The following is a 23282-nucleotide window of genomic DNA, read 5'->3' as shown; positions in this document are numbered from 1 at the left end:
ATCATACAAATCTGTCGTTTGCACTGTTCCCATATTTGTGGTTGACCATAGTAACGCAGAGAATCTTTTTGGTTTCGATGCCTTTCGCGTTCTTGGGTTCTCCATAGATGACTCTGTCAATCTCGTCTCTGATGCTATTCCTTAGGCTCAATTGGATTCCTTGTCGATGACATTTTTGACCCTTTTTTCTCCTGGGTTAGGCTGTGCAAACGACTTTGAAGCTCATATCATGCTCAAACCCACTGCTCGGCCTAAGTTTTTTCGAGCTAGGCCCATTCCTGTGGTCCTTCGTGATCAGGTAAAACGGGAGCTGGATCGTCTCACTGCTTCAGGGGTCTTGCTTCCTGTCACTTCCAGTGAGTGGTCCTCTCCTGTCATTGTCGTTGCTAAGCCAAATGGTGATATTCGTCTCTGCGGCAATTTCAAAGCTACTGTAAATGCTCAATGCCTTATTGACACTTACCCTATGCCTCGACCTGAAGAATTGTTCAGTAAACTTGCTGGAGGCCAGTATTTTTCTAAACTTGATCTGTCAGAAGCTTATCATCAACTTCCCCTCGACACTGCTTCCCGGCAGTTTCTGGTCCTTAACACGCCTTTTGGCCTCTACCAATACCAATCATTGCCATTCGGGGTTGCCAGCACCCCTGCTCTTTTTCAGCGATTCTTGGAACTGCCCCTGGGTGTATAAATTACATGGACAACATTGTTGTCATTGGCTCCACCACTGACGAACATCTTCAAAGTCTCCGCACACTTTTTCATGTCTTACAGACTGCCAGTCTTAACTGTAATCTTCAGAAATAAAAATTTTTCCAGGCATCTATCACGTACTTGGGGTTTCAGCTCTCTTGGGATGGTATTCGTCCGCTTCCACAAACTGTCGCTGTGATTGATGCCCTTCCTCGTCCTACATCTGTTAAGGAACTGCAGGCCTTCTAGGGGAAAATAGCATACTATCACAAGTTTCTACCATCTGCTGCTTCGGTGGCTCAGCTGTTGCATCACCTGTTGCATAAAAACGTGCCTTTTCAGTGGTCAGTGTCACGTGATGCGGCTTTCCAGAAATTGAGGACTATGTTGAAACAGGCCCCGTGCATGGCTACTTATCGACCTGGCCAACATCTTGTTCTTGCCACGGACGCCTCGCAATACGGGGTCGATGCAGTCCTTGCGCACCGTTTCTCTGACGGTTCTGAACAACCCACTGCTTATGCCTCCAAAACGCTCACGGATTCCCAACAAAAGTATTCTCAAATTGAAAAAGAAGCTTTGGCCATTATTTATGCTCTTCATAAGTTTGGTGTTTTTCTCTATGGATCCTAATTTCACCTTGTTACGGATCACAAACCTCTTGTTTCCTTGTTTCATCCATCAACGTCACTTCCCGACAAGGCTGCACACTGCCTCCAGCGTTGGGCTCTTTACTTTCTCGTTTCAATTATGAGATTCATTTCCGGTCGATGGCTTAACATGCGAATGCTGATGCACTGTCTCGCCTTCCCATGGGTCCTGATCTGGCATTCGATAGAGGCGAACTTTTGTGTTTCCACCTGGATGTTGCCGAGCAGCGGGTTGTGGTTGGGTTCCCCATCACTGGGGACTGTCTGGCAGCTGCTACGGGTTCTGACCCTACCATCTCCCGGGTTTTACACTGTATTCAGAAGGGTTGGCCAGATTGTTCGTCCGCTAAGACTTCTGATCCGTTGCGGAACTACTATGCTTTGCGTTACCGCCTCACGGCTAGGGATGGTGTTATCCTCCTTTCCACTGAAAATGCTTCGCCGCGTGTTGTGCTACCTGCGTCTTTGCGTGCTTCGGTCTTGCGCCTCCTTCACCAAGGGCACTGGGGTGTCTCTCGCACAAAATCTCAGGCGCGCTGTCATGTGTACTGGCCCAGCTTCGACTCTGAAATCGCACAAATGGTCGCTGCCTGTGGCCCTTGTGCGTCACAGGCCGCCGCCCCGAAGTCATCTTTGTTACCGTGGCCTTCGCCTGAGAAGCCCTGGGAACGTATTCATGCTGACTTCGTGGGACCTTTTTTAGGTACTTATTGGCTTCTCGTTATTGACGCCTACTCTAACTTTCTTTTCATTGTCCGTTGCACATCGCCTACCACCGCAGCAACCACCAATGCTCTAGCTCACATTTTATCTTTGGAAGGCCTTCCCTCTACTCTTGTTACTGATAATGGTCCGCAATTTGCCTCTTCCAATTTTGCGGATTTTTGTGCCTGTCACGGCGTCATGCATGTCACGGCCCCTCCGTTCCATCCACAGTCAAACAGTGAGGCTGAACGACTGGTCCGCACATTTAAGGCTCAGATGAGGAAACTCATGGCTTCTTCTGCTGATGATGCGCTTCTCCAATTTCTGGCTTCTTACCGTTTCACCCCCATGGGCAACCACAGCCCGGCTGAGCTCTTACATGCCCGACAGCCCCGCATGCTACTTCATCTTCTGCGGTCTTCCACCTCACGGCTGCGGGTGCCTTCGCTTGGCCGGTTCACCGCCGACGACCTTGTATGAGAACGGGGATATGGCAGGTGGCCAAAATGGATTCCTGTCCGCATCTTACGACACTGTTACCGACGCCTGTATGAAATCCAGACGGACACGGGTGTTGCAGTGTGTCCTTCGGACCGGCTTCGGCCTCGTGTGCCGGCAACGCCTGTTCCGGATGCCGCTACACCATATTCGGGTCTACCTGACGCTCGGGATACTGAAATCTCTCATTACTCACAACGCAGTCCTCTCACCATCATATCGGTGCCAGCACAAGAACTGACGCCATCAGGAGACGTGCCCATGCAGGAACCAGATGACCATCATTTGTCGGAGCAACTCTACTCGCCTCCTTCTCCTACAGATGCGGACACATCGCCCATGTCTCCTGTTGAACCAGATGACCATCATTTGTCGGAGCAACTCTACTCGCCTCCTTCTCCTACGGACGCAGACACATCGCCCCAGCAGATTCGACCCCCACGTCTCCTGTCATCTCGACCCGTTATCATCAGGGACACTTCCGTCCGTACAGGAAACCTCCTCCTCGAGACTTTATGGCCAGCCAACAACACCTATGGATGTTAGCAATCTACAGGCCACCTATATCAAGACCTGTGCAAAAAATTCAAAGGGGGGAAAAGTGTTGTGACTCGCCGATCTTTCAAAGTGCCGCCGCACAGTTATGCGCATCCTCTACATGCGGCGCTGTCTGCCAGCCATGCAACAGCAGCGCCACCTAAGCGGCCAGCCAGCCAGCGGCTGCTAGACTTGGACTCAGTTATGATTTGACTGTTAAAGTGTATACACGTCTTACTCTGTTTACTTGATCTGTGACTTTCATGTATTGGATCTTCCTTGAAATATATTTGTTCAACTTGAAGTTATTACAGTTTTTTTGTTTACAGTTAACTCCATATATGAATTTCTTCCCTCCACTATTCCACTTCAATAAAATGTATATCCTAATTTAAATTCTATTTGGTGTTTGTTTATCACCTTCCATTAAATGCCAGTTAATCCATCTTGCTACTCTACTAATTCAACTGCAATTCCTAAGTTTCTGAAAATTATTGTCCCTTAATATCTAGCCTTATAAGCATTTGGGTTTCTAAGATCCTCATTATTGTTTATTCGCATTTATTATTCTCATGGCTGTAATTTAATGGTACAAACAAATAACAATATAATTTTGGACTGTGTACTTATAGTCTATAATTCTGCATGAAATTTGTACACCTTGAAAGTCAATGAACAGAACTTTACTGTTGTAGGAACTTGAGGCAACGGAAGTTCATTAAACAGCATACCACATTAATTTCCTCAAACCATTTAGCATTTTACAAGGTATTTATTTTATGAAATACATAAACATCCATTACCTGTAGCATTAATTGTTAATGATTGTGCTGCTGTATCTTGCTGAGTAGAGTCAGATGAAGAAAATAGTGATAACTGAGTATTTCCAGTAAATGTACTTCCTAATGATAAATCTTTCCCAGGGTCAATATGACAGAAATTCTGATGAGATTCCTGCAAATTCAGAATAATTATTTTCTTTACACACATGTTCAAGTTCACCAGCCACACAAAAATTCAAAACTTAAGATAAAAAGCCACTTTTAAAAACAACATAACATTTTCTGCAATAACAAGTCTTGTGTATCACATGTCTCTAAGTAACACACATATGGCACTTTCAGCTTCATCTTTCTTCTAAAAATTGGGTAATATTTTGTTTACAGCTACTAATTTACAATGACCTATATGCTTCCTGTTATCAAAATAACATATAACATATTTGTGGCTCACATTTGCATGTTGGAAAAAAAGTCAACATAAGGCAGTTTTTCTGAGTTTTCTATCAGAATGCAGGATATCTGTCGAAAACATCGCATCTAAATGAAGTTTTTACCTTTCACTATTGGTGGCTTGCAACAAGAAAGCATGCATTTATGTTACGTCAATATGCAGTGCTGTAAACATCTGGAGTGTCATATTCAATATTCAATCAGGTCATCACTGGTCTGCTTCCAAACCTCACACAGAGTGTGTAAATACAGTGGTGATAAAAAAGAAACTGCAATTTAACACCTTTACCGCTCATTGTACAAAATTTTTAAGCACTGTTGCCCTCAAAATAGTCCCCTCTGCTAGCAATACACTACCCCCATCATTGTTCTTCTTTTGGAAAGCCTCTTGGAAAGCATTTTCTGGGGTGGTTAGCAGATCTATTGTCCATTGTCCTAAATCTCTTCTATGGCTCAGAATGTTCTGGTTCAGAAACTATGTTCTTTCAATGTGGTTTTAATTTTGCGAAAGAGGAAAAAGTCTACTATGGCTCAGACTGGAGAATACGATGGGGCTCAATGGGAATGTTTTTGCTAGACAGCTGTGGACAAGGTGTGACATGTGAGCCAGAGAATTGACATGATGCAACATCCAAATCTGGTATTCCCAAAATTCAGCCTCTTCCTGCACACAGCAGAAAATCATTCTGTTTGGTTTGTTACAGACTAACATTCTGCCCTGCTGAGCTAACTCGTAACACTGTGTGTGACTCATACCAGCTCTTTCACTATCACTTCAACACAAATCCAACAGGCAGCTTGTGCACAACCTCACTTCATCGCCTGTATCTCACTTTCTAACAGAGCGAACTGCAGCAAATGGCAGTTTGTTGTCTAAACCTCCTGCTATGTGTGCTCCATAGCCGCAGCCTCCTCCCTCTGTTGGTTGGCACTCTGTGTTCGATGTTTCTTCCTTTCTGGACACACCTTGTATAATAAAACTGAGAGCGATACAATTCACAGAAAAGAGTACAGATTAGCAGCCAGTCTTATTCAACTTTTTTCATATAGGAGCTTCATCAGAAAATTTTGCTTCCCAACTAGTCGAACAGTACACTACGAAAATCTGGGCAGTAACCTTAGAGGGAAAATATATGTATTAACGCAAGAGTTCCTTCTCGACAGATACAAAACACATTTAATGCTAACTATCTCTATGTTCATATTCCCCAAGACACATTATGGTTTGTCACAGATATTACATCATTTACCAATATCATTTTCCAACTCTCCTGTTCCACTTGTGAATAGTACATGAAAAGAATAACAGCCATTAACCTGATTTTCTTGGTATACTCATTTTGTGATATACACGATGGAGGAAGTAATATGTTGCTTTAATCTTTTTGGGGTGCATACTCTTGGAATTTTAATCTTCACTGTCATGTAAATGCCCCTTTTTCAGTGTCTACCACTAAAATTGTTTGATCATGTTGATGATGCTCTTACAGTGGACAACGGAACATGTGAAAAAGTGATTCTAAAATTCTTTTCTTAACAATATCTGATAAGAATGTGACACCAAACAGCAAGGTCAAATAAATAATGGTTTAGCAATAAACATGGTTTTCAATGTGACGCAAGCAGCATACTAATGTTCCTCTTCACCATAATCAGTTTCAGCTTCTTGCGTGTTGATGCTCTATCAACGATGCAGTCCAAGACTTGTTTCCACGTATTTTTGTATTATGAAACAATAAGCTGCAGCACAAACCTTTAACAGATGCCTTGCTGTCACCTGCGATAATCAGGAACAGCTTTGCAGAAGAATTTTATCAAAGCACCCCAGCTGTTGCACATGTTACTTTTCCTTGCAGATTACTATGTACCCAATATTTCTTCCAAAAATAGAGTCCTATAACTATAGCTGGAATAGCACATGGGAAACAAGAATGCAAAATATGAAAAAAAAACTTTAAAATGAATGAGACGGAGCTTTATACTAGTATAATATGAAGATGCAATTGGGAAATTTATCTTTAACTCTTAATTAAGTTTCACAGTACTTCACACATCAAATCTTCCATTTATTTTCCAATTTTATGATGTTTAAATTAAATGCATTGGTGGCCAGTCCCTCAATCAATATAATTTTCATAAAGCTGAAATACCTGGTTATGTTGATGTTCTGGTAACCCTTGAGTCGCATATGATTCAGCCTGTAAGCGAGCATGTGCAGGAGGAGGAAGAGAGAAAGCTTGAGTCTGGTTTACACCATTCCCCTCTAGAGACAGTATGCCTAAATCAAAATCCAACTGGTCTAGTCTGGGGAGCTCTATGCATGGAAACTCATTGTTAATATTCTGAAAATATAGAAAAATGAAACAATTACAAATAAAGTTTCAACAAATGTAACAAAGCTACAACTGAAGGAGTCGGGGGAAGAAAGCGTTAAAACTCGGTTTAAAAAAGATTTGTCTGATCTCATAACCTATTGCATTTTCAAATACAGCACAAGCTGATATCAAGTAGTTCCTGATGTACTGTGACAAAGCACTGTCTGCTGTATAAATTCCTGTCTTATCATGTTTAAGTATGTTGTTGTCTCTGTAACTAACCAAACATACAACATGTAATAGTCCAAAATACACTGTTGTGAATTAACACTTTTTTGTGCCGACCCATTCAATTTTTATTTACTCTTTCTGACAGTTCACATTAAAACACAATGTTATGAACTACCACAAGAGCTCCAGGAGAACCTCATATGTAATGCACTAAGTTTAAAGAATGTCAGTTACAAATGAATAGAAATGAAATATTTTATTCTGTAATGTACTAATTTAAGGTGTGCGGATACTGGAACGCATTGTAATGAAAGAGGCTGTGTTGGGTCATGTGGAGTGCCTGAAACAGTGGGTTTCATAGTGTGCGATACACGCTGATAACAGATGTTGGTGGCGTGCAGGGACACTTGGTGGATAGGGCCACTTAGTGCAACTTTGTGAAGTGGTTGTGACAAAAATGTTAAACTGTGTCACAGACCAGTTAATGTATGTTCTTAGTCAAAGTGATGTACAGTTAGGATAAGTCATTGCCACTTTGATATGAATTTCGGGATGTTTTGAGGAGAAAGAACAAGTTCTGGAATCAGTGTTAACAGTGTATAAATTTTAGTAACCTTTTTCATTCAGTTTTGCAATTATAATTCAATTTTTAAAAATTCATTGTTTACCATAATGCAAATTAACTGTGTAAACCATTAATTTTGGAAAAGCTTAACATTTATGTATCTTTGCAAGTCATGACAACATATTCCTATGGAAATCACCAACTAAAAATCTGTAATTAATGTTTCTGGAACATTGTTACAGAAATTCAGTGCAACGTCCACATATTAAGAAAACGAGAAGATCCGTTTAAAATGAAGACGTAATCTGATTCAGAAGAGCACTTTGTATCATAAAAAATGTTAGAAGAACGATCCATTAATCTTTTGTAACATGATTTAAAGATTTTGGGTTGTAAATAATTATTCCGCATTTTAGCCTTCAATTGTTATAAAAAGTCATTTTGAACTTTGAATTGTAATTTTGATGTTGTAGAAATATTACCAGCTCAAAATTGTTTCATAAAATCGCATAATTAATTAAATTATGAAAAGATATTCGAGAATGTTCTGGACTGAATAATAAGAACTTAGTTGTTAACTGTATGTATGTTTCAACATTGCACTTGTAAAAGATCATTAATTTCGGAAATACGCATTATCATTGTACTACTTGTTTTAATTTCTACTAAAACTCCATAATGTCAGTTTTTGCTGGGTTAACTTATTGCAATTATAACACCAAATATGAAATAACGTAACAATGTCAAAGAACATAATTGTTAAAAGATGTATAAATACACCTTGTCGAAAAGGCTTGGAAGGAGAAGTGCGGTTGGAGTACTAGCTGGTGTGTTCCGGTGCCTGTGAAGTTGTGACAAATAAACAAGTGTTGCTAACAGATTAATTGGTGTACGGCTGGTAGTGACCCACGTCTTTCTGCAGCGAAAACATACTGTGATTCTGGATCTGGTTACACAGAACATGAAAAGAAAGATTGGAATGAGTTACAGTTTAGAGGACATGTAGAATAGCAGCTAACAACTGGTGATTAGCTAAACCCAGATTTTATCTAATTACATGTTTTGTTCCTTTGTAGGTAGTTAGAAGAAAAACTAAAATGTCAACAAGTAACACTGAAATGGCTCTTATTTCAAAGTTTTAAATTACATATTTTTACAGTTTATGAGGTATAATACATCTTTGACACTATACTACATAATTTTATGTCCTTTAGTATTACTGTAGAATAATTATACATTTTCAAAATTCACACACAGCTTCACTAGATAGCAAGGAGAGAAAAAAAATTTATGTTTAATATTTGTGTTTCTCGTTTTTATTTTTGCGTTTCTCATGCTGTCAACAATCCTGTTACACTCAAAGCTAAATTACACAAGTTTGATGCAGACAACAATTACTTTCCTTTCTTACTTGTTCCCAAACACTTCACTTTGTGAAACAATCAATTGCACGTAATTAGACCATAGCACCGGTTGAGTCTTCACTGTAATCAAAGCTAAAAACATGGATTTCTACTGACAGCACTTTAACCACTGATGGTAAAACATTCCTCTGCCAAACCTTGAGAGAAACATATAGGATGCACAATGAAATCTCAAATTAGACAACATTTCCAAGGCAGTCTACATGTTAGGAATAAGCAATGGATTTCTTCAAAGAAAAAATTCTACTTACACAGTTGCAGGGACAGCTTATACATTTAATAGTGAGTTTTAAAAAGAACTTAATCTTGCATTGGTTGCAGGAAACATACCCTGGAACAAACTTCAAATATTTCCAGAAATACTGCAACTGCAACATTCCTGAGGAGTCCACTCTAGGAAGTTCTCGATTCTGGCTATGTTGACACATTTGAAAAAATCAGGGCCGACATTAGCACATCATCCATATGGATTTCTGCTATGTGAGATTGGATGTTGTAGACCATTTATCACTTAATCTAATAGTGGCAAGTTGGACTCTGAGGCTGCATCTAAACTCTGTTTAAGTTACTGTAAACGTTTAGAGGCAACAAATAGTTCAAGAATTGCTAGATTCATTAATGATGGACTTGTGGAACTATGGCCAGATAGTGTAACATAAGAGAGGTTCCCACTGATGTACACAGATGCAACTCCATACTTGCTGAAAGCAGGGAATCATTTAATGTAGTTTATCCAGACTTAGTGCATCTTACATGTATGGCTCATGATTGCAAAGAGTGGCAGAACAGTTAAACATCTATTCCCAGTAGTAAATAAACTGGTATCAGCTAAGAAAATGGTTTTCTTGAAATGATTTTATCATGTACACTCATGCTCATAAATTAAGGATAATGCTGATACATGGTGAAACAATGCTCTGGTGGGCGGTTTGCGGGTTTAAATCACCTTTGGGTATGACCATGCAGTGCATTTGACCTGCAGTCGTTGCACGGTGCAGCGAGTAAGTGTGCAGACTTTTCAGACGTGCTAATGGTGACTGTGTGTTGAAAATGGCTCAAAGAACACATATTGATGACGTTATGAGGGGTAGAATACTAGGGCGACTGGAGGCTGGTCAAACACAGCAGGTCATAGCACGGGCCCTCCGTGTGCCATAAAGTGTGATCTCAAGATTATGGCAACGATTCCAGCAGACAGGAAACGTGTCCCGGCACTACAGTATGGGACGTCCACAGTGTACAACACCACAAAAAGACTAATATCTCACCATCAGTGCCTGCAGACGGCCACGGAGTACTGCAGGTAGCCTTGCTTGGGACCTTACCACAGCCACTGTAACAGTTGTCTCCACACACTGTTTACAGACGACTGAACAGACATGGTTTATTCGCCCGGAGACCTGCAAGGTACATTCAACTGACCCCTGGTCACAGGAGAGCCTGTAAAGCCTCGTGTCAAGAACACAGTACATGGTCACTGGAACAGTGGTCCCAGGTTATGTTCACGGACGAGTCCAGGTATAGTCTGAACAGTGATTCTCGCCAGGTTTTCATCTAGCGTGAACCAGATACCAATCCCTTAATGTCCTTGAAAGGGACCTGTATGGATGTCGTACTCTGATGGTGTGGGGTGGGATTATGATTGGCGCACGTACACCCCTGCATGTCTTTGACAGAGGAACTGTAACAGGTCAAGTGTATTGGGACGTCATTTTGCACCAGTATGTCCACCTTTTCAGGGGTGCAGTGGGTCCCACCTTCCTCCTGATGGATGATAACGCACGGCCCCACCATGCTGCCATGATAGAAGAGTACCTTGAAACAGAAGATACCAGGCAAATGGAGTGACTTACCTGTTCTCTATACCCGAACCCCATTGAGCATGTCTGGGACGCTCTCGGTCGAAATATCGCTGCACGTCATCAAACCCATAGGATACTTCAGGAGCTCTGACAGGCACTGGTGCAAGAATCGGAGGCTATACCCCAGCAGCTGCTTGACCACCTGACCCCAAGTATGCCAACCTGTTGTGCAGCCTGTGTACGAGTGCATGGTGATCATATCCCACATTGATGTTGGGGTACATGTGTAGGAAACAGTGGCATTTCGTAGCACATGTATTTCAGAACGGTTTTCTCAGCTTGTCACCAATACCGTGGACTTACAGATCTGTGTCGTGTGTGTTCACTATGAGCCTATGCTATTAGTGCCAGTTTTGTGTAGTGCCACATTGTGTGGCACCACATTCTGCAATTATCCTTAATTTATGAGCATGAGTGTACTATGCTACAACAGGGTGTATACGTGGACAAGGAAAAAAATTCCCGGATTTTTCCCGGATCTCCCGATTAAAAATACATTTTCTCCTGGGTGAAAATACACTTTTTCCGTGTTAAGCAACAGTATACTTTCCGTCTGAACTGTTATACTTACCAACCCTTTGAATGGATATGGTTTTATACAGCAGCGTAGAATTTGATGGTTCTGAGCACTATGGGACTTAACATCTGAGGTCATCAGTCCCCTAGAACTTAGAACTACTTAAACCTGAGGTCATCAGTCCCCTAGAACTTAGAGCTACTTAAACCTAACTAACCTAAGGACTTGAAAAAAGAGACAGCATTGGTCGTATATTTTTTACTATTGCAAAATCGATTTTCTGTCACTGAGTGACCATCTTCAGTGCTATATTGTATAATTTAAATTGGGATGCACTGTTGTCACTATGCTTACGGCGATCACATATACTCACTATGAGCCTATGCTATTAAGTGCCAGTTTTGTGTAGTGCCACATTGTGTGGCACCACATTCTGCAATTATCCTTAATTTATGAGCATGAGTGTACTATGCTACAACAGGGTGTATACGTGGACAAGGAAAAAAATTCCCGGATTTTTCCCGGAGTCTATGTGATCGCCGTAAGCATAGTGACAACAGTGCATCCCAATTTAAGTTATACAATATAGCACTGAAGATGGTCACTCAGTGACAGAAAATAGATTTTGCAATAGTAAAAAATATACGACCAATGCTGTCTCTTTTTTCAAGTATACCTGTTATCTGGTCGTTGTGCACAAGACAACATGGAGTCGCCAATCAATAACCTAAGGACAACACACACACATCCATGCCCGAGGCAGGATTCGAACCTGCGACCGTAGTGGTCGCCCGGTTCCAGACTGAAGCGCCTAGAACCGCTCGGCCACTCTGGCTGGCGCGTAGAATTTCTCGGCACTTTAGGAAAATAAACTCGGGGGAAAAAACAGGTCGTGGAAAGATCTTTGACACGCAGCAACACGTACGCTGCATATTTTTGTATTACGAAAGTATATATTCGAATTCCATCAACAGAAAAAGATAATTGTTCAAGTTAATATACGTAGTGTTGCTACAAGAAAAGAAAAGCTTTGGACATAATATTTGCCTCTAAGATTAAAAGCTACAAGAGAAACTAAGTTTTCACATACAATGTTGATCTGTTTAGCGCATGTTACACTTTAAGATACATCACACAAATACACCAGTAAAATTTTTAATACCGACATAAATCTCTTATATTTTGGGCTCGAAATTCTTCTAAATGGCTCGTCATCAAAGAGTTGATTTTTAAAAAAGAGCAAACGCTCAGTGATTTAAGAAATTCATCGTACATTCTCGCACATAGTTCATCTAGCGTAAAAGGAACTTAACTTTGAAAATAACGTTTTTCGAACCACAATTCGCAATATTTCCCGCGACCTGTTAGGAATAGATTCATTTCAGTAGTTGCCAGAGAGCGCCAGATAAGAGGCGTCACCGCGCTTGCGCAGCTACGGTGACGTAGGAAGCCCTATGTTCGTGCGTATAAAACATTAAAAACATCTTTCTTACATTATGTCATAAAAGAAACAAGACATCAGAGGAGACTCCAAGAGCGTCAGAATTTCGTGAACCATACTAAAATGCATAGTTCGCCTTAAAGCGCACATTCTTATCTCCAGATTTCCAACGATGTAGGCCTCGATCTGATATTAAGCTTTTCGGTGTGGTTTTCGGGGCGTAAATTTTCTTGGAGTGCCAGTACTGTATTCTCTCATGTTTGGTTCTTTATTATGGGATAATGCCATACGTGCTAGAAGATGAAAAGTGCACTTTAAATGCAGCGAACAGCTGAAACTAGCCAATAGTGTGGAATTAAACACTTCGTTTCAAGTAAATTTACTGCCTCAGCAGGAAACCCTAATAAAAGCCAAATTTCTTTAGCAAACCGACAAAATTAACTTTATTGTTCTGCAAGGCGATTAAAGCTTGACTGTCAGAAAGGTGTAAATAAAATCAAATCTGAAACTAGTAACATATTTTAGCCTTCCGTAATTATGTGAATGTATTTTAATTCACTTGATAGCGCCCAACCACAGAAATCCGCCTTGTTTTCATTGGATGTGAGAGCAATAAACAAAGAGGAAACAGAAAAACACTAAATGTAAACACGGGTCACATGGAGACTACCCCCCCCCCCCCCCCTTCGACTATAAGTCAGACTGCTCTGTGCATCAGAACGTCAAAAATTAAAAACGAAAGGACTTTTCAAAAAAAAAAAAGTTCATTTTGTAGCGCACATCTTTCTGAATAGTCGGATACAGAAAATAATAATTATCGAGGAAATGTAAGACACGTTATTTGGTCTTAAGTGTGCCGAAGTGCACCTCTTCAAACAACATTCTTACACCGCACGTCACTGTATTTCGCTCTGTGGAACTCAAACGTGAATATTTTGTAATGGATGCCACAAAACTATTTCAGGACAGTAGAAATTAAAATGTCCTGTAGTGCCTCTCCTGCTCCCAGTCGGCCGGTATGACATCCTGCCCCTCTTTTTCTTTTTCTTTAAAAATAAAAGAATCGCAATTATTACTGGATGGGATTATTTGCAACCGGAAGAACAAGAACGCTTCAGAAAATCTGGACACTCTATTGTCTATTAGCTAATAACTTGCTTTTCTGTGTGACATAAAATTAAATATAGGTACCTCAAACCAGTAAAGACAAGAGACAGGCAAGACAGTACACATTTCTTCAATCTTTAGGTCCTAGCGATTTTTCTCTCTAAACTTGCTACAGCTTTCCTTTCTGTGAAAGAACTATTACCTTATCAAAGTTCGTCAAACATTTTGCTACACTAAAAATCGAAATGTCGTCGTCTACTACTGAAAAAGCTGTTAATACAAATAGTACCCAATACTGGTGTGGTTTCTCGATCTGATTACTTCTATTTTGTCACTGTGTGCTGGATAAAACAAAATAGGCCTTTCTAATATTGCAGCAAGTGTAACACATGCCAAATAAGTTAGACTGTTTTGGCAATAATGATAATTTGTGACCATAGACAGAAATTAAAGGAAACTTATTACATATATGGGTCACTGTGTTTTTTCGCGACGATGTCGCAGCTTGTGAATCTTATGCACACTAGACCGAAAAGTAGTAGAACGAAATTTTTGTATAAATTTGGAATCATCATATTCTTCCATAATTTGTGTGATGTCTCCTTTTCTTCTCCTCCCTTGTTTCTAATAAACAATCTTATCAGTAATTCTGTAACTATTCCTATCACTGTCAAAATTCATTGTCCGGTTAACTTTACTAACCCTGCCACAATCACGGGTTTAATTATCCAGCGATTATTCTCCGGTTAGGCGTGGTCGTACAATTTGTTATCCGCGCAACTCCCAGAATGGAACTTAAGCAGCTGCTAGCTGGAGACTACAACTGGTCCTGTCTAATGTAGCGATCTGGCCAAAAATTTTCTGTCAGAATTTCACTTTCTTGGATACACCAAGAAGATAATACATAATCTTCCTTGCCTGTTATTCCTGTTAGTTGTTTATTTCCACTCTGGTAGTCTGAATGTATGGATTTCACTAGTAATTATAACAACGCTAAACATTTGCAAACCGAATCAACCACATCAACAAGCAGCAGTTGGCATTCATTCACCGGTTCGGCTTTATTCCGCTCAGCTCATATAGCCCCGTCCCGTTTTGTCTGCAGGAAAGTTCATCTCTAGATGCGACGAGGATTCCCCTGGCAGAGACATCACGTACATTACGTACGCATTCAAAAATCAACTTGTAATTCATTCACAAATCAACTTAGAAGGTGTTCAAAAATGTCCAAAAACCAGCAGGGGTGCGTTTCAAAATTAGTTGAATAATCGATAGACCGATGTGCACTGGATGCTAGGTGCTTTGTGAAACAAGGTTTTTTCCCCTCAAGAATATGACTTTGACACCTCCCACCGAAATTTCCGGCTGGTTCAGTTACCCCGGTTTGCCCCTCCAAGATCCGGGCCTGCAGCGCACGTGTGAATCTAGCAGCTTGGGCGCGCCAGTAAAATTTTTCCTGGTTCCCCATGTGGCTGGTTGCTGCTACTGCTGCTTACACAGCCAGCAGCCACATTTCTGTAGCCAGCAGTGGGAGGTCATACGCGACTCAACTGCGCGTGTGCATGAACGCGCTCGTAACTGCTTAAATGAATCTAATGTAAACAAATGTGACTTCACGCTCATCGGAGGCAATTTGTTGTTACGAAGCATTGCATAGTCTTCCTAATGCCTTTGACACATTTTGCTGTTGCCATACGCTTGTACGTGCACTGTGTTTTTTTGTATGGCGCATTTCCTTTGCTACCAGTCAAAATCACAAAAATTTAACTGAAAACTAAAACATAGAAAAATTCCCGGAATTCTAAAAAATTCCCGGGTTTTTCCCGGTTTTCTCCCGGATGAAAAAATTCCCGGGTTTTTCCCGGATCTCCCGGCTCGTATACAACCTGTACAAGCAGCAGCTACCTGATGTAGCTCTGCTTCTGCAACCACTGATAACAAGGTGGGCAACGTGGACTGAAGTTGTGATTTTCTAAAATAAGCACTTTGGAGCTGTGTAGTCAGTGATGGAGAACTTTTCTTCTGACCCTTCTGTGTCTGTGAGTAGATCCTTGTCAGCAGTCAACAGTTAAGTGCTCGGTTCAGTTTGAAACTGGAGACTTCTTGTATGCCTCTACAAGAGACTGTGGGAATAATGGAAGATGCAATTTGGAAGGTCAGTGTTGTACCAGGTGAAGTGGGTAGCATAGTTTCCCGTAAACTGCAACCTGTGCTGAATAAGAATCCCAGATACTCAAATCTTGTTATTTTGTCTTGCTTATTTTAATGGTAAAATTATAGAACACCCTGACAATATTATTTCTTGCACAATCCCTCTGCATAAATATGCATTGCTGACTTTTGCAAAATTGAGTAAGCTTTCTCAATTTATAAAACCATATTCAAACAATGTACACTCCAGTTTGGAATATCAACAATGTAAGGAAGAGACAGATTGCTACTCACTGTTAAGTTACATGCTGAATCACGGACAGGCACTATGAAAAGACACTTACACATTAGCTTTTGGCCAAAGTCTTCTTCAGAAAAGGAAACACAAATTCATTCACACAAGCTAGCACACCTCACACAACACAAGCTAGCACACCCAGCTCAGAATGGAATGCAATTATCACGTAGCACAGAAGCAGCATTCTGGAAACAGCAGGAAAGGGAAAGGGACAGCAGGGTACAGGTGGGGGAAGAGGAGAGTGCTGTCTGGTGCAGCATCGTGAAGCTGTGGGGCAGGGAGGTGCAGCATCATGAAGCTGTGGGGCAGGGAGGTGGATAGGGGGAGGGGAGAAACAGGGAATGAGAAAGGATAGAAGTGGGGAAAGGGAAACATGGACAGGTGTGTTGGCAGAGGGCAGTGCACAAAGAGGGCAAGGGGTCGAAAATAAGTAGGGGTTGATAAGGCAGAGGAGGGTGGAAACTGTTGGGTGGAGGGACATTAGGTTACTGTAGGTTGAGACTGGCATAATTCTGGGAGCTGAGAACAACTCCCATCTGTGCAGTTCAGAATAGCTGGTGGTGGAGAGGAGAATTCAGATGGCTCGGGCAGTGAAACATCCACTGAAATCAAGCATGTTATGTTCAGATGCATGTTGTGCCACAGGGTGGTCTACTTTGCTCTTGCAGTTTATCAGTGGACAGCTGGTTGGTAGCCATACAAATATAAAAACATGTGCAATGAGTGCAGTAGAGCTGGTATGTTACATGGTTGTTTTCACAGGTGGCCCAGCCTTGATGGGGTAGGGTAAGCCAGTAACAGGAAAGCTGGGAGAGTGGATTGGACAGGTCTTGCACCTGGGTCTTCCACAGGAATATGATCCCTGTGGCAAGGGGTTGGGATTCAGAGTAGCATAGGGATGGACTAGGTAGTTGTGGAGATTGGGTGGTCAATGGAAAAACACTTCAGGAGGGGTGGGAAGGATTTTGTGTAGAATGTCCCTCATTTCAGGGCATGATGGTAGATAATCAAAAGCCCTGATGAAGGATGTGGTTTAGTTGGGTCTGGGGTGGTACCGGGTGACACAGGGGCACTCCTTTATAACTGGTACTTGGGTGGTGGGAGGATTAGGGGTGCATCAGGAGGACAAGGGGAAGTGGATGAGAGAGAAAGTGTTGAGGCTGTGAAGGAATGAGGATGGTGTGTTTTGGCCCTGAGTCCAAATCATGAAGGTATTCATCAATGAACCTGAACCACTTTAGGTGTTTTAGTGTTTAGGGAAGCTAGGAAGGTCTCCTTGTACGGCAGATTTGTTTGTATACCATCTGTTCAAAGGAGAAATAGTTGTAGTTAGGATAAAGTTAGTAAGATGTATGATGAATAAGGTAGTGGGTTTAGACTGTGAAGGATGTTGGGAAAGGTAGCACTCAACAGCGGTAAGACCACAGGCATGATGGCTGCTTGTGTATAGGGAAGTTGAGTCAACAATAATGAGTGGGAATGCAAGAGGTATAGGGATGGGCACAGTGGAGAGTCAGTGAATGAAATAGTTGGTATCTTCGATGTGGCAGGGTACATTAAGGGCAATTGCCTGGGTGAGTTAGTCATGAGTTGGTCAATAAGGGCCAAGATTCTACCAGTGGGGACACAACAGCCAGCTAAAATGGGGTGCCAAAGATTGTTGAATTTGTGGAGCACATTGAAGGTGGATGTGCGGGGTGCCATAGGGGTGGGGAGGGATACGGATTCATGGGAGAGGTCATGGGAACGGTCTAAGGCTTCAAGCAGGGGCTGAAGTTTACAGTATTTACCTGATTATAAAATGACATTTTTCCCAAATTTGTCATTAAAAAAAACTACAGGTTGTCTTATATTCACATATTTAACTACTGCTGCAGAGGTCAACATTTTTACACTATTTAAGAGACTGATTCGGGGGTCGTCTTACATTTCCAGATGAAGCTCGAGCTACTGAGGTCACATGCAGATTTATTTTGAAGAATTCGGAAGGGTAAGTACAGCAAACAATACTCGCACTTGAACAGGTTCAAGATTTTCTGGTACGCTGAAATGCTAGATGCAATACCGACCTCGCTAGAATAAACACGATATCTGAATCATGCAGTACTAGTGCAAGAGGCATGCGAGAAACTTTGAACTAGCCACCACAACAATCAATTGATCCCCTTAAAATCTGATAACTTTGTGAAACACAGGAGGAAACAGCATTAAATTACATCATTATACAGTTGTATTTGAACAGACTTGCAAATAAAAGTTTCAGTTTGCAATAAAATATTCATACATGTATCAATATAGTATACAAACAATTATGGTGCTTTTTAACTTTTTAAATAGAGCTAACACTGAAAGGCCAAAAATGTCGTCCTTCAAAAACGTTACTTGATTCTGAACACAACTCTATATTTTCTTTGATTATACGGTCCCCAGGGACTCAAACCTAGTGAGTACGTGGCTGGTGACCACGGGGCCCAGAGCTGAGTCCAGGCATTGCTTACATTTACTTATGCCAGGCTCCTCACTTCTGTCTTTCCTATCTGGCCATCCTCGGTCACCTCTTGTTTCTTTCCAACTCTGATGCTATTAGGTTTTGAGGGCTAGCAGTCTTTCATTTCCCAACCTATACTTCTCATCTGGGATGGTCAACGGCCTGGAAGACAGTAGAGGGTGATTAGTGACACCTCAATGGCAGAAAGGGCGGAGGAATCACCATTACTAACTAGTCCCCCATCGGGTGCCTCCCTGGGTGGCGGATAGGGGAATGTCTCTCAGATATGGGTGATACTGGTGAAATGAAATAGCCAGGGTGGACCAAAACTAGTGAACTGTAGCATCTGTCTCAGAATGAGCTGCTGCAAACAGCGTCTGACCCAGAATGAGCAGCTGAATTTCACACATTGTGGGGCTCACTACCTCATTAGTCAAAATCCCGTTATCCTTCGGGATAACCCAAAATTTCCTTATTTTTATTCTCTTTTCATGATGGAAACACAACCGCTTGGATTACATACCCCAGGTGGTAATCAATCCACTCCCGTTCATGGGACAAGTAGACCTGTGGATTCTGGGGAGTCTGCAACATTATGTCATAAGAAACATTACTTTCTTGGCAACCATAAATATAAACTCTCTTCTTTAAGTTGGAAAATTGAAACAAACGCTAGACATACAAAGAGAAAAAAAAAATGTAATGATATCAGCTGTACAGGAGACCAGATTCACAGATGAATGTTGTTTTGAATCAGACGGCTTTAGAATATTCAAAGGAAAACCTGGCAAAAGAGTCACAAAAAATATACCACATCTAGGCACTTGCTTTATTGTCAACAAGAGAATGATCGATTCAGTCTTGGATTTCTCTTAAAGTTGTGGAAGAATGTCAAAACTATCTTTCAAATCTATGAATAAAGCTTATACGATAGTAAATTTCCATGCTCCCACAAATAAATCAAACAAAAAAGAATCAGAATCAGTTGACAAAATTTTGGAAAAACTAGAAGAAACAACTGACAAAGTTCCAAAACACCATTCCATAATTTTGATGGGCAATTTTAATGCACAAATTGGTAGAGAAAAGAAGTATAAACAAAATGTTGGTGACTACCCTGCACATAAAAGAACAAATAAAAATGGTGAGTGACTAATTGATATTTGTAAGAATGATATGTGTAAGAACTGTGATCATCTTTTAAAATCCACATCCTTCAAGCGTCTACCTCGAAAAGCCAAAACTTGGAAACACCCTAACACAATGTTTGGAGAATTCCAGCTAGACCATGTAGCTATTTCTAAAAAATCAACTAGGGAAATTTTCAATGTTAAAGTTTTGAGGAATTTCAACATTAATTCTGATCATTACTTGTCTCTGGTAAAAATGAATATCATCCTAGATAACAGAAAGAACCTTTCCAATATTTCAAGAAAAAACAGACCTCCAAAATTTGATATAAGTAAACTGAAAGACGTCAACGACAAATTTTACAGAAACTCTACACAGCAAACAAAATAAAACGGATTGGAACAGAATTAAAGAAGTCATGGTACAATCAGCCACTAAAACTATACTGACCAATAAAAAATATAAACACCCATGGTGGAACGAAGATTTTAATGAAGCAATTGAAAAGCGAAGGCAGGCTTAAATAAAATGGAATAGCAAGAAAACCTCCAGAAATCATGAAAACTTCTTGAAGGTTAGGGAAGGTACACCAAAAATATTGAGAACAACTAAGACACTCTTCAACAAAAACCAAATCGATGAAATAGAAGCAAATTTTAGAAGACATCACACTCGGGAATTTTATAAAGCCTTTAAATCACAACTATCAAAGTTTAAATCTCCTACGTTACATATAAGAGGACTCGATGGAAAACTGAATTTGAATGACAAATCATGTGCTGCAGCTTTTGGAAATTACTTTTCATCCCTACTGAATGCTGAAAATCCAAATGAAAAACTTGATATCTATGCTACTGTTCCTCCTGCAGATAGTCCCCCTCCCACATCAGATGAAATCATGAAAACTATACAAGGCTTGAAAAATAACAAATCTGGAGGTGAGGATCGTATATTGGCTGAAATGTGGAAATACGCACATCATGATACAATAAAACATCTCCATGATATCATAGTGAAGATTTGGGAAACTGAAACTCTACCTCCAGATTGGACCATAGCAATTATTCACCCACTTCATAAAAAAGGCGATAAGATTGATCTGAATAATTACCAAGGAATCTCTTTGCTACCAACGACGTACAAGATCTTTTCCAGACTGTTGTTAAACAGAGCTGAATCAGTCTTAGATCAACAATTGGGCAAATATCAAGCTGGTTTCAGGACATAAAGATTCTGTGCAGAGCAGATCCATAATCTGTTATATAATACACCAAATCAAGATCAAAAACGTTTGTTGTGACCTATGTCAACTTTCAAAAAGTGTATGACTCAATTGATCGAGAAACAATAAAGAACACCCTTGCGAATTTGGTCTAGATAGGGAAACAATCAAGCTGATAAGCGCCACTTTAAATAACACAGTGTCAAAGGTCAAGTTCAGAGGCGAACTATCAGAACCATTTGAAATCTGTACAGGGGTGAGACAAGGTGACCTGCTCTCTCCATTGCTTTTCAACTGTGTCTTGGAAAAGATACTCAGTGAGTGGAAAACAACCATACCGCCATGTTATGGGATTCAAATTGGACACAAAAGAAATGGCCTCAGTGGAAACTGTTTGGCTTTTGCTGATGATCTGGCACTCATTGCAAATAATACTGACGAAGCTAAGGTTCAAGTGTCCAGCCTACAATCAATTGCTGCTAAGACTGACCTAAAAATATCATTTAACAAAACTAAATTCATCACAAACATCAACGCTCCTCCTCATGTTGAAATACAAGAGAAAATCAAGCAGTCGAAGAAATTTAAATATCTCTGAGAAATAATTACACCTGACGGTTCAGAAAATGCAGCTGTAGAAAGTAGGTGTTCTAACTAGAAGGTGCTTTTCATCTATGCAAAGACTTATACAAAAGCGAAAGCCTATCTTCAAACCTAAAACTTTGTCATTAAAACAATGTAATTAGACCATCAGCTTTGTATGCATCTGAATGTTTAAACATGTCAAAGAAAACGGAGAATTCCGCCGAAGACAGAACTGTGAATTATACCAACATACAGAAGCCATTGTTACCCGAATGAGGAAGTGGAGAATGATGCTTTTTGGTCATCTCGAAAGAATGAACCTGCAAAGACTTACTCATTGCATACATTCATGAAGTTCAAAAACAAAATTGTATTCAAAATGGGCAGGCCAAGTTAAAAAGGATTTACAGGAAGCTGAAATTGCATTTGATGACATTCAGGATCAAGAAGTTTTCAGAGAAAAAGTCAAAATTACTAAAAACCTTATTTCGCTTACTATGCCAGTTCCACGTCCTGTCTGCAAATGGTCAAAATAGAGAGAAGAAGCACAGTCAGCCAAACTGAAAATCTACTGCCAAAAGAGGAAAACACAATCAGGGAAGAGATAAAAATCTTCGTGGTCCATAGCAGCCCAAAATGATGGGGGGGAGGGGGGGGATAATAATAATAATAATTGATTATACGACACTAATGATTTACCAACTGGAATGCAAACGAAAAATTCGGTTGCTGTTGACGTTTTAGAATACTAGATAAAAACTAAGACCTGTCAAATCATTTAATCAGCTTTAGAACAATATGTTGGCATTTAGATGAAACAAAAAAGGAAAACAAGCCAGAATTAAATGTCTAAAAAATGAAATAAATCATATTAAACTGACTGTAACTGTTATCATGAGAGTAAATTAGTGTCAAGACCCATTGTGAAGATAGTGCCAACAAACGTCACTTTTATTTATGTATTAATTGGTGTTGTTACATATGACCTGTACCCTTGAAGATATTGCAGTCCATCTTTTACAGCTGCTCAAGTGCAGCTCTATGGAGGGCTAATAGCAACACCAGCGGACCAGCTTGGCTTCGAGCTCAACTGTGATTAATGTGGAGAGGGGGATAGTGAGCGGCAGCTAATTACGTGTTGTTCGGACATGGAGGAGATACAGAGAGACAGGAACTGTTGATGACATGCCTCACTCAGGCCACCCAAGGGCTACTACTGCAGTGGATGACCACTACCTACAGATTATGGTGTAATGGTACTTTGACTTCCGCGCCTCCGCCAATACAAAGTTAGATTTTACGATCGCACACGCAGAAGAGCGCTGCGCCAGCGACCGATTTTATAAATAATTTTGTTCTTTTTTTTTTTTACTTTTGCGTAGCTTTTTTGTTTTTTAAGAACGAATGGGTGTCTCTCTCTCTCTCTCTCTCTCTCTCTCTCTTGTCTTGATACGAAAGACGTGTATTTTCCCGCTGTGTTGAATGTGCTTTTGGTGAAAAATTAAAATTACATTACAAGGCGATGTTGTTTCAATAGATAATGAGAAGAAGATAATAAAAAGGTAACACCACAATTGGCGTCCTAGTGACAGGACTTGCAATCTTCGGATTTGATACAAGTGCAGTTCGG

General features: G+C 40.6%; 1 protein-coding gene across 1 annotated transcript in view; it reads right to left on the bottom strand.

The window, feature by feature from the left end:
• The window catches only part of LOC126255192 (uncharacterized), a 298436-nt gene that overhangs the window by 81654 nt on the left and 193500 nt on the right, over nt 1-23282 (bottom strand). The window contains exons 5-6 of the mRNA XM_049955377.1: nt 6466-6657; nt 3887-4037 (exon numbers count right to left, since the gene is read on the bottom strand). Of these exons, the coding sequence (XP_049811334.1) occupies nt 3887-4037; nt 6466-6657 (343 nt within the window). The remainder of the gene's footprint in view (nt 1-3886; nt 4038-6465; nt 6658-23282) is intronic.

Source organism: Schistocerca nitens, chromosome 1 (assembly GCF_023898315.1).
Source record: "Schistocerca nitens isolate TAMUIC-IGC-003100 chromosome 1, iqSchNite1.1, whole genome shotgun sequence".
NCBI lineage: Eukaryota > Metazoa > Arthropoda > Insecta > Orthoptera > Acrididae > Schistocerca > Schistocerca nitens.
Note: the sequence above shows the minus strand (reverse complement) of the source record. Positions and strands in the feature narration are given on the sequence as shown.